At 40.4% G+C, this 11,696-nt stretch overlaps 1 protein-coding gene across 1 annotated transcript in view; it reads left to right on the top strand.

Moving 5' to 3' along the window:
- The first annotated feature begins 849 nt into the window (after positions 1-849).
- ABCA4 (ATP binding cassette subfamily A member 4) overlaps positions 850-11,696 on the top strand; it is a 76,436-nt gene continuing 65,589 nt past the window's right edge. The window contains exons 1-5 of the mRNA XM_075095520.1: positions 850-921; positions 4,636-4,729; positions 5,179-5,320; positions 7,233-7,372; positions 10,415-10,542. Coding sequence (XP_074951621.1) covers positions 850-921; positions 4,636-4,729; positions 5,179-5,320; positions 7,233-7,372; positions 10,415-10,542 — 576 coding nt within the window. The remainder of the gene's footprint in view (positions 922-4,635; positions 4,730-5,178; positions 5,321-7,232; positions 7,373-10,414; positions 10,543-11,696) is intronic.

Below are 11,696 nucleotides of genomic sequence, written 5' to 3'. Positions count from 1 at the left end.
AATTCTCATTTTCCTTTTGAAGTTAAAAATTCATGGTGATTAAAATGAGTCATGAACCTAGAAAAGAACACATAAAATGGCTTAAATTCTGTTGTATCCCTACTGTAATGTAGTGGGAGTTGCTGAGTTGGAAAGCATAAAAATATGAGATCCTGTGTTTTTTAATAAAACAGCAAAAAAATGGATTTGCCTTTATAAAATCCATTCCTGGCTATGTTAATCAATATACATTTACAGTGGCTGAATGAAAAACCTAATTCTGTTTTTTTCACAATAACTAAACAGTTTTATATAAACTAATGTCCAGTTGTAAATCCATTGTTCCTTGGGAAAAAATAGTTTGAAAGCACAGATCTAATCTGATAAATGATGCCACAGCTAACTGCTTTCATTACTTGCAAATTCAGGTTAATAGCTGGATTCAATGTTAATGTCTTTTTTTTTCATTTGAAAGAGATGCTTTTCCTCTCTATTGCTTTTTGGCACTGATAAATGTGTCACAGGAAACAGCCTCCAAACAGAGGAAACCCATGATTTTTCATATATCATAGTGTATCAAGTGCAAAATTAAATGGTGCAGACAATGAAAGGAACCAATGTCTGTGATAACACAATCTTAAAATAAGGACAGAAAGCTGCTAAGAGCAAAAGCAAAGAAAGCAAAGCTCTGAGGTCTGTTTCAGCTGTCAGCTGAGAAATTGCAATGTATCCTTTGCCACAGGTTAACCAGAAGTGTTGATGCAGAAGAATGAGCTTCTTGAGGCAAGTCAGACTTCTACTCTGGAAGAACTGGATCCTCCGGAAAAGACAAAAGGTGAAGTATTCATCTTTGGATTTCAGCTTAGGACCATGCGCTCCACTGGACGGAGTGACTGGTACATTTATCAGCATGTAAATATCGTGAATTTCTCAAAGAATAAGGTGTGATGTTTGTATGGGCCTGCTGTCTGGGATCTTGTCTGGTGCAGTATGCGAAGCTGCTCATTACAGACTAAACATAGAATACTTGTATTGGGGTTTTCTTTGACAAATAGTATTGTGTACCAGGAGAAGAGTTTTGGGTAGCAATATTTTTTTCTTTTCACATAAAAAGATCTGCTCTTAGAAAACATCATGGGCACTGTTCAGCTCAGGGAGGTTTGATTCCTAATTTTAGATTTGCTCCTCACACCCGGCTGCTCTTAGGCGTGAATCCAGTTAGGGCCCCAAAGTTCACACAGATTTTATCTATTTTAATATGGCTGAATGACATATGGCTGAATGAAGCGAAGTGAAAATCAGAGAAGTATTTTAAATCCTTTCAAATCCTCTTAGATCTTATCACACTTTGTCTTAGAGCAAGTTTATCTATTACTTTCTACCTTATTTCATCATTGCTCTTTTTTTTCTTTCTTTCTTTAAGCCAAATTTTCTTGGAGTCAAACAAAACCTCAAACTAGGGTCTTGGTCATCTGATGTACTGCAACTACTTCTGTCCAGCAAAGGAAGTCCCTTTGCCTGGTTTCCAGGCAAAGGAAGTCCCTTTGACTTCCTATAGAGATAGACTACCTGTTTCAAGCTTAAAAATAATAAAAGTACAACAGGGCATCTGTGAGGCTATAACAGTCACACAAACAATTTTGCCACAATAATGAGATCAATAGGGTCAAAGTGAACCATGGGATGAGTTGAGATGCTTACCTATGCTGACCTGATTTTAGTTATTAGGAATGACTCACGTGCCAAAATTTCCAGGATCAAAGGATTATCTGATTTTCCTCACAGGCAAATGGAATGCCCTTTCTCTCATAACTTCCCAGCAGACTTCGTCCTACAGTCTACATTGCCATCAAGCGCTGCTGCATATAACATTGCCAGCTCATTATTTAATACAGTATGAAACTCACCAACCCGTACTTGAGCTAAATTATGCCAAATACAAGGACTCCTTTTTCAAGCTGGACTTCAGTTACTGATCGTCAAGGAGCTGTAGTAGTTTGGTTCTTTAGTTCAGCCCAAACACGAACCACAAAAACAAAACACACACCCCAGCCCCCCACCCCTCAAAAAAAACCTCAAACAAAACCAAAACAGAAAATCCACATCTTTCTGATCTGAAAATGTGCATACTGAGAGAACTGGAAGCCACTGTTTTTTAATTTTTAACAAAACGATCTTTATGTAGTTCTTAAGTATTTTCAGTGTATTAAATACTCTCTTATTTGGGCAAACTGGCTCAGGTATGTGACCCAAAGTACCTGCTTGTGTTTCAGGAATACCCTTTTTTTCTTGTTTATTTTTTCCTGTAGAATTTTCAGAAATGCTAACTTGGTGTTTCCTGGTGTTGCCAGAGATCCCCTTCTGTGATGCTCATTCCTAGCTGTAAGCACAGTGACTTAATTCACAACAGGGAACTATTTTCTCCACTCTGAAGAGTAAAACATTTATTTTTCTAAGTATAGAAACCTCCCTGCTTATTTGTCCACACAGAGAAACAAGGTAGCTAAAACAAAAATCCATAGTGTCAAAAGTAGCTTTTTTTGGGAAATCAGCCTGTTTTTTCTTAACCATCATACAGTACAATAAATGGAGGCATATCCAATCTTCTACTCAAGTTCATAATTAGTCTAGTCCAATTCACAAGAGGGAAGACTTCATTGCAGAGGTAACAGTCAATCCACAGCCAGTTTAAGCTTGTCACTTTCGTATTGTCATGTCGCTGTGTTTGGTCCATTACAACTCTGGATGTCCCTCTGGATATTACATTTATCTGTGCGTGTTGCTGGGATTTCTGGCTGTGTATCTTGTGGTTCTGCAGACTTACAGGCGGCCCTCTGATCCTTCTAGCAAGTTCTGAGATGCCTGTGTGTCCTCAGGAAAAGGATCGCAGGAAAGAATCAGAGGGCTAACGGCACTTGGTCCGTCCTTACCGCATGACACATTGTGTACCAGCTTGAAAGAAAGCTTCCCTTGTGCTTTAGCCTTCAATCCCTTTCAAATTAGTTAGGTCAGACAGAAGGGAATTACTGAATTCAAGTCTGAGGATTTTGTATTTTCTGGGAATGAAGTAAGAATCGGCATCTGAGCAATAACCCAGATTAACTCTGCAGCAAAGTCAGCAACCAAGGAGTCTCCCCAGTTCTTACCAGTCTGAGTTTATGGGTGTGTTTGTCCCAGACATCTTATCAAATGGGTGGCGATGGATGTTAATCAGCCCCTGTGGACCCCTGCTGAGAAGGGTCTGTGACACTGTATCCTGAGCTGTGCACAACAGCTGTCAAGAAGAGCTGTACAACAGCAGGTTTCCTTCTCTAATAACTATGTCATCTGCCCCTTGCTGCTGGTAAGATTTTGTCTGCCTTTATCAGGCACACATAACTTCCTAGGTGGATGGTGGGTGGTGGTGTTCTATTCTAAAAAAGGAACCCTTAAGAGAACAAGTGTGAAATAGGAAATGGTTGCCTGTTGTAAAGCTTTTTATCCTTTTGCTGTAAGCATAAGCTCTGTTTAACTAAAGCTATTAGACAAAGTTATAGTGGTAAAAACAGGGTGGCTCCATAAACCTGTTCTTAATTATGGTGTGGAGTGTCTTTTGCCCTGCGTGGCTCAGTGTGGAAAAAAAAACAAACCCCAAACAATTCACACGTGAACCGTCTTGTCTCTGGCTCTGCTGCTGTACGCGTTATTGTTACATATTTGGTGCCTGGTCAGGGAGGTGGGAGCAAAGGAAGGGAGGCAGGGAGGGCTTTCCTGTGCATGTGCTACAACCCCCATTCTGGAGATAGTTTGTCCTGGCATTTGTAGGGAGGAGAAAAAAAGTGCCACGTGGCTGGACACAAAAATCCCATAGCTGGTCCTCAGAGCCCAGAGCCTGTGTCACAGGATCAAAGGGTTGTTGCTTCAAACCTCTGCCAAAACACACAGAGACAGTAAAACAAACTGAAACACAGGAGTGGAGGAAGCAGACTGAATACCAGGCAGGATGTTGCTCTGTGTTAAAGCAGTGCCCTTGATTTTCTGTCATAACTGGGAGCTGGTGGCTGTTCTAAGTGTATTGAAAGATCTGGGCAATAATGTGGCCTTTGATGGGGACTTCGATGTTATTGAGGTGTTTGATCTTAATGCATACATTTCTACCTGTATTAGAAAATTAATAATGGTGAAATAAATGAAGCCAAAAAGAAGCAAAAGTAAAGGTCAAAGAATGTAAGCTTATGCTAAAGTCTTTCACCTTTGGGTAAGCATGGTGCACAGACAGCCTACTAATGAGCCCAGCATTGTGAAAGTGTGGATAAAAAAAAAGCCCAGGCTTTTTCTCTCTTGCATCTAATCTTTTTTCCTGTATTGTTGTGGAGTCATCCACTTTGTATAAAAACTACTTAGACTTATATCAGTTCTATCTGGCGGTTTAGTACTACCTGCTGCCTCTTTTTACCTCAGTCGGGATGCTTAAATGTTTCTTTAGAAGAGGTGGAGAAGCCACTGAGTTAATGGTGATGCTTCATGGTGAAACAGGCAAAGAATAACTATGGGCACATGCTGCACTGGGCATTGCTGCTGTGAGAAGGGGCTTCAGCCCTCTAATCACTTAGTGACTCTCTATGTGGTTCATCTGTAAAATTTATTCTGAGCCATTTTTTTTTCCTTTTTTTCCAGCTTCGTTTTCTGGTGGAGCTTTTATGGCCTCTGTCTTTATTTCTTGCCCTTGTCTGGCTGAGGAAAGCTAATCCACTGTATCGCCAACATGAATGTAAGAACATTTCAGGTGTTTTAATGCTCTGACTTGTGCTAGATAACAGCTAGAAGTTCTCAGACAGAGATATTGGGGCCTGTTTGCCGAGTATTATTCTCCAGTGGCAAAAGAACAGACTTGGCCTCAAGCAGTTTAGTTATTTATAGCCATATATTGCAAGAATTACCAGCAAGGGGAAGAAAAAAAACCCTCTAGTTTTCTTGTGAGATACTTTGTGGTTGGACTTACATGAGGTCTAAAAACTGTCAAGTTGTAGATTTTTGTAAATCTGTTACTGAGAAAGTACGGCCTCACTACTTATTAAAAAAAAAAAAAAGAAAGAGAAACTTATATGATTTCCATTGCATTCCTTCTGTAGTGAGCCAGCCCATTATGCTATTTAGATTCACACAGGCTGCATCTGAAAAGACACTTCATCATTTATATCTTGTGTTTCCGTACTGTAGGTCACTTCCCAAACAAGGCAATGCCATCTGCAGGAACACTGCCATGGCTACATGGCATCTTCTGTAACATGAACAACCCCTGTTTCCGCAGCCCAACCCGTGGAGAAGGTCCAGGTGTTGTGTCCAACTACAACAATTCCATGTAAGCAGAGCTGAATATGTGAGACTGGGTTGCGGTAATACAGGCCTGCTAGGCAACTCCTGATAGCCTGCTCTTGGCATCTGTTGAGCATTCATGGGAGAAAGGATGGAGTATCTTCAGCCTGCTTAGAAAGGTACCTCAGTGCACTGAGGGATATTTTAAAGAATTGTTCTGTGGTGTGAATGAAAAGGGAAAGGTGAGCATTTTAGAAGACACCGGGGAGCAAATACTGGAAGACAACAATTTTCAGTTCTAGCACATCAGTTTCATTCCAACAATGGTCAGCAAAGTTGAAAGAGAGCTCATGATGGTAGTTTTGGGCCTGTTTGAGAAAGAGTTCAGTTGTACTAGTCTCTAGGAAGCACGTGTTCGCTTAACAAAATCCATCCTTTCTATTGCCTACTGCTTAGTGATGACTCAGGACAAATCTTTTTGATATAGGAGTATGAATCCCCTAAGCTTTCTTTGCTCATCACTTGAGTTGTCCCTCCTGAAGGAGAGCTCTCATAAAGTAGCAGCAAAGGAAAATCTGCACTGCCACTTCTTGGGTAGCACCTATGTTGGCTCTATACTTGTGAGACTTTAATCAGCATAGTAACCTTCAGATACCAATCTTATTAACAGAATAAGAGGATGGGAGATTTCCGGACTGTTAGTGGAAAAGAGTTGTGGGAGTGCTTCATTGCATTGTTCATTATAGCTGAGTCATGTCAGATGGCAGAGTGGCCAAAGACCCTTAGAGGAAAAACCTGTTAAAATAGCTATAAAAAATGCTCCAAATCTTCCTTTGCAAATAGTCCACTTCAGAGCATGCAGTGATTAAAATTCATGAGCTAACAATGTCAAGGCCATCAAAGCTCTCGTCATGTGAGAGTCTGTAGCTTGGAGCTAACTTAGCATTTGACCTTTTGTTCCTAGTGAACAGGATTTAAAACAATCAGTGGACTTTTTCGGGGGGTGGGGGGTATGGTCAATCCCACAGTGAAGCTAGAGGGTTCTGTTTTCCATACGTTCTGGCTTTTCTAGGTTGCTTATTACAGAGCAAAGTGTCCCTTTGTAAGTCAGTAAATTCAGTGCATTACATTACAGAGGAAGCAAATACATTGTGTTTTATGAAAGAATTTAGTCCTTCCTGTTTGCTGTTTCCTGTAAGCTAAAATAAGTCATGAGGACTGAGATTATACCATAGAAAAACATAACACCATATAGAAAAACATAACACCATTAAAGAAATGTAATGGCCTTCCCCACGGCTAGTAAGAAGTTCTTTATACTTGTTTATAAACACAGGGCCTGACTGCATTCTTGCTTGAACTGTATGTTCTAATCCAGAACCAGTAGGTGAACAGCTACCTGTGACAGTTTGTCACTCCTGTTTTCCTGCCTCTCCTAGAAGAAATGTTTTGAAAGGACCTAAAAGCCACCCTTCATTGGAGGGATCTGAGCTGCAAGAAGGAGGAAGATTCTGTGTCTGGGTGATTCCACGTCGCTTACCTGGCTGAGCAGGGCTGCATGTGCCCAGAGTGCCCCATGCAGCTGCTGGAGCTGAGCCTAGGCCAGAACCAGAACAGATTTGCACCACAGCTGTTAGGTGAATGCTGTCTGGGGAAGGTCCTGTCTCCCCAGTAAGATCAGCATGGCTAATGAAGAAATTGTGTGAGGCCAACCTTCTGCAACACTGGTAGAAGTCCACCTTTTGTGGACTTCCAAATCTAACTGAATTCCACACTACCTGAAACTACTCTGTTGTCTCCACAAAACTGAGCTTTGATTTCAAGACTGAGGACAAAATAATTTCATTTTATCTCATCCCTAACACAGAAAAAGTCAACTTCACCTTTTTTTTTAATGTGAAAGGTTCTTAAGAGTCATCCGTCTTAAATTATTGTTGGTTCACTATTTCTTCTTTCAGCCTTGCAAGGGTATATAAAGATGCTCAGGAGATCTTATTGGAAGCCCCTGAAATCCATGACCTTGGCAGAATCTGGGAAGAACTGATCGTTATGACTCAGTTTATGGAAACAATGAGAACTAATCCTGAAAGAATTGCAGGTAATTGTTTTGTCTATATCCTTTAGACTATTGAATTTTTCCTTCTGAGAGCTGACTAGTAGTTACTCTGCAGACTGACAGCATTATAATGTATTTCACATGTGGCTGTTGCTCTGCTTACTGTTAGAGGAGGTAAGTTAAAACTCATCCAGTGTTGTAACAAGCATTTTTCTTTCGAGAGAAGGGAGAGAGGCATTCAGCTCGGTTCTACAACCGTCGTCCTTAAGTAACAGTAGACAAAACTCAAAGCACAAACACATAGATATCTCACCAATCAAAGTAAAACACATGGGTGAAGAGGTTTCATTAATTATTATTACCGTAGAGGCAGAAGCAGTAAGAAAATATCACTAGAAGATGCAGAGGAATGGAAAGCTAGAAATATGCCAGAATACATTAGGAACATAACCCCGAGAAGAGCTTAGAGATACTTTGTTTCAAGTGTTAGCTCAAATAGCTTTGGAACAGTGAAGGAGGAAACACTTCCTTGTTTTGATGATGTGTTTAGATAGAGAAGGCATTGCACACTTTTTATAAACAGGATTGCAAATTATATGATACTGTTAAGTTTTACTTAAAACAACCTTCCAAACTCAAAACACAGTCCTGGGGAAAAACAGCGGATGGACTAATAATTTTTTTTAATTTTATTTTAATATTTGGGCTTTAAGTACAGAATTTGAAAAGATACTCCTAAAACTCATCACACAAAAATGGACTGGCTCTGAGAATTGATCTGTCCCATTCTCAAGTGCTTTGCCACAAGAATAATATTCTTATTAAAATCAAATAGTCACTCACACATCATATTAAAAATATATGGAATAAACCATCTGAGACACATGCTCCTCTATCTCATCAGAGGTTCCTAACTAGAAGTGAAAAAGGGACTACCTCATTGAAAACAACAATGAGACAATCAAAATGCTTGAGAATTCAAACAACAGGAATTTGAGTATAATCTGAGTTGTGGTTTGTACACAGCTATAGAAACCAAACATGCCTATATAGAGGTGAGGAAAAGCATGGCATGCCATGGGATTGCAAGATATTGCTAAGGGACCACACCTCGTGGTTTGGGAAGTTGCCTTTGCATCCCGTATCAACTTTACTCTGCCATTAGAAAATGGAGTACATGGCTCCCCACTCCTGTGAAATATGATGTTAGTGCTCTTTCAGAATCTGTGGGATTTTGGAATGCGTTTTACTTAAAAAAAAATAAAATATGTTTGGAATCTCCTCTTTCATAAAACAAAGTAATAAAATCAGTTCCGGAGCTAAACTAATGAAATGTGAATTGCCAGCTTTTTCCATACAGAAAAAGGTACTGCAGAATTGACTATTTAAGTTCTCTGTGTGTGGCTTACTACTATTGCCTGTAAGTAACAACCTTAACAGAATATTGTTACAGCTGCAAAGTTGAGCAATGAAAAATTAACCAATGTCAAGTTGCGCCAGGGAGGTTTAGATTGGATATTAGGAAAAAAAGTCTTCACTGAAGGGGTTGCCAAGCACTGGATCAGGCTGCCCAGGGAAGTGGTTGAGTCACCATCCCTGGAGGTATTTAAAAGACGTCTCGATGTGGTGCTCAGGGACATTGTTTAGTGGTGGGCTTGTCCATCCTGAGTTGACGATTGGACTCAATGACCTTGAAGGTCTTTTCCAACCTAAACGGTTCTATGATTCTGCGATTCTATTAAGATTGCTCCTTTTCCTGATTCCTTAAACTGGCTGCACCTCATGAGTCCTCCTTCCTTGTCCTATTACCCTCTTGCACTGACACATTTGACGAGGTGTGTTCCTGTACTGTGCTTTTTCCTCCACAATGCCTGGGTACCAGCAAAGGCCTCAGTGAGAACATGGGGGACAAGCCCCTACTATTCTTTCCAGTGTTTACTGCTTGAATAAATACATGGAGGAGCATTTGAAGTTCTACTCAGCACCTGCAGCCCTAGGACAGAATATGCTTATTGCAGATGGAATTGTGGAAGTTAGTTGTCAAACTGTGATAAGACTCTACTGGAGACTGTCAGTAGCAAATTTGTGCATGTTTATGTGGAGATGTCTACATCTACATTCCCCATGTCAGTATGATACATGCTGTTCCTATCAATTTCAATTGCCCATTCTAAAGACTGGCAGAAGTAGTGCTCTTCCAGAATTTGTTACATAAGTCTGTTGATGCTATGTGAGCTACCTTTAATAAAGGCTATAGTATTCAATGGACATGAGCAACGTTCACTTTCCAAGCTTTCACTTGGACCATACTGAGGCAGGATTCACACTGATACTAGTTTGTAATAGAGACAAGTTTAAAAAGGTTGGCACTGTTTGACTTCAAGAGCAGCAGTATTTTGAATCTTGTTATAGATGGGATTAGGGAAATGTGGTGTTCTCTCACATCTGTTTAGTTTAACAGTGGGTAGCCTGATTGGTTTGTCTGAAGGTTTGCAGTTTTTGGTTTAATAGTCAGTAATCTAGTTTAATATGACTATGAAACTGCAAACAATTTACGCTTCTCCAAGGAAAATGAGTTTTTCTCCTGAAAGTTTTTCAAGGGGCCATTTTTACAAAACTATAGAGTAAGATTAACTAGCTAAGATTAATCAACAGCAAGTGATAAGTTAGTCTAAATGTAAACGGTTGGCTAAAGTTATTTACACAAGGCCCAGAAGAAAGAACACTAGCAACAGTAGCACACTTGAATCTGAACATTTAAAATAAAGCATTACCTCAGAAAAAAGGTGGAGACTTTCAAACGCAGGGATGCTTTCAATACTTCCGTTGCTGAAGTTCTAGTCTGAAACACCTTTGAGAGATCAGATATGCAGAGTCAGAACGCTCAGCGTTTTCTGATTATTGTTCCCCAACAAAGGATTAAAATGATTTTGAATTTCAAATATAGTTTTGGACACCATTAGTCACTACTATGTAGATGAGCCAAAGCACATGTTTTTTTCAGGTTTAAGCCAGGGTATGGTATGTTCTTTGACTTCCTTTATTTGGTATCTCACTGATCACTGCACTCCTTTCTTCATCCAGGAAGAGGAATACGAATTCTAGACATTTTGAAAGATGGGGAGACCCTCACTTCCTTCCTGCTGGAAGATGTTGGCCTCCCAGATATTGTTGTTTTCCAGCTTATTAATGCTCAAGTGCGCCCTGAACAGGTGGGTAGAGTATAACAGCTACCAAGCTGTTGTCTGTGTGGAATGCAACCTCTTGAGTTGTATATGCAAAGTAGCCTCAGTGATGGCCTTGTGTCCAGAGTACCTGCTGCCTTATAGGTTGTTTGTACAACTTCTCTCTTTGGTTTTTTTTTGTGAATCTAGAGGAAGAGGTGTTTGTTTTGTCCTTAAAAAACATTTTTAATATGCAGTAAATATGGATATTTGGTTCAATGCTGTTGTTGCTCCCAAATAACAAGCATCAAGAAACAATACTGCCAAACAATGCGTGTGTCCCCATGACTGAAGACTTGACTCAAAAGCAAAAGGCAGCTGTGCATCCTTTTGAGACAGCAGTCCTGATGAATAGCAACAGAGAACTTTGGAAGTTCTTAATTTAGCATTTAAATTCTCTGCCCTAATGTCAGCAGAGTAATATGGTGGCTTTATGGCATTGTCTCACATGAATAGGTGGGAGTGGAGCAGCAGATCCACTTTCTTATGTTCTGATTGAATAATAGATCTGCTCAGAAAATGCAGGGTGGAGACCGCAGGTCAAATCCCTCCTGGAGAGCTAAGCAGGGGACTGCATCTGACCAAGTCCAGGCTGTCTTTGCTTCTGCGTGTACTGGTGGCTGGGAGATCTGTGAGGAATGCTGGATTAATGAATGAATGTTGCTGAATCAGAGCACGGGAACAACTTCTACACTGCATTAGTGTGTGGGTGGAAGCAAGTGAATAACTGAGGCTGAAAGACAGAATTCCTCTTTTTCACTGCCACATAAAACACAAATGCTGGAACTGTGTGTGGCCAGAAAGAGGGGAGGGCATTTATGATCTTGCATGCAGTTCCTTTTCTGCGCCACAGGTTGCAGCTGGTGTGACTAGTAGCCAGATTACTTATCTGCTGTATTCTTGATTAGTACCAGGGGAAGCCCTCCCCTCTCCTCACTCTGTCATGAAGCAGTACCACAAGACCGTACCAAGGCCAGTGTCAACTGATACATCCTACTTATTTTCACACTTCTGTAACAGCTGAGATGGTGAAAATTTGCTTCCTTGCTGCTTGAGACAAAAAGAATAGATGCAGATATCCTGCTGGCCTTCTCTTTCCCTTTTCATCACTAACCTCTTTGTCAGAGATCTGCTGCACCAGG

Source organism: Phalacrocorax aristotelis, chromosome 6 (genome assembly GCF_949628215.1).
Source record: "Phalacrocorax aristotelis chromosome 6, bGulAri2.1, whole genome shotgun sequence".
NCBI lineage: Eukaryota > Metazoa > Chordata > Aves > Suliformes > Phalacrocoracidae > Phalacrocorax > Phalacrocorax aristotelis.
Note: the sequence above shows the minus strand (reverse complement) of the source record. Positions and strands in the feature narration are given on the sequence as shown.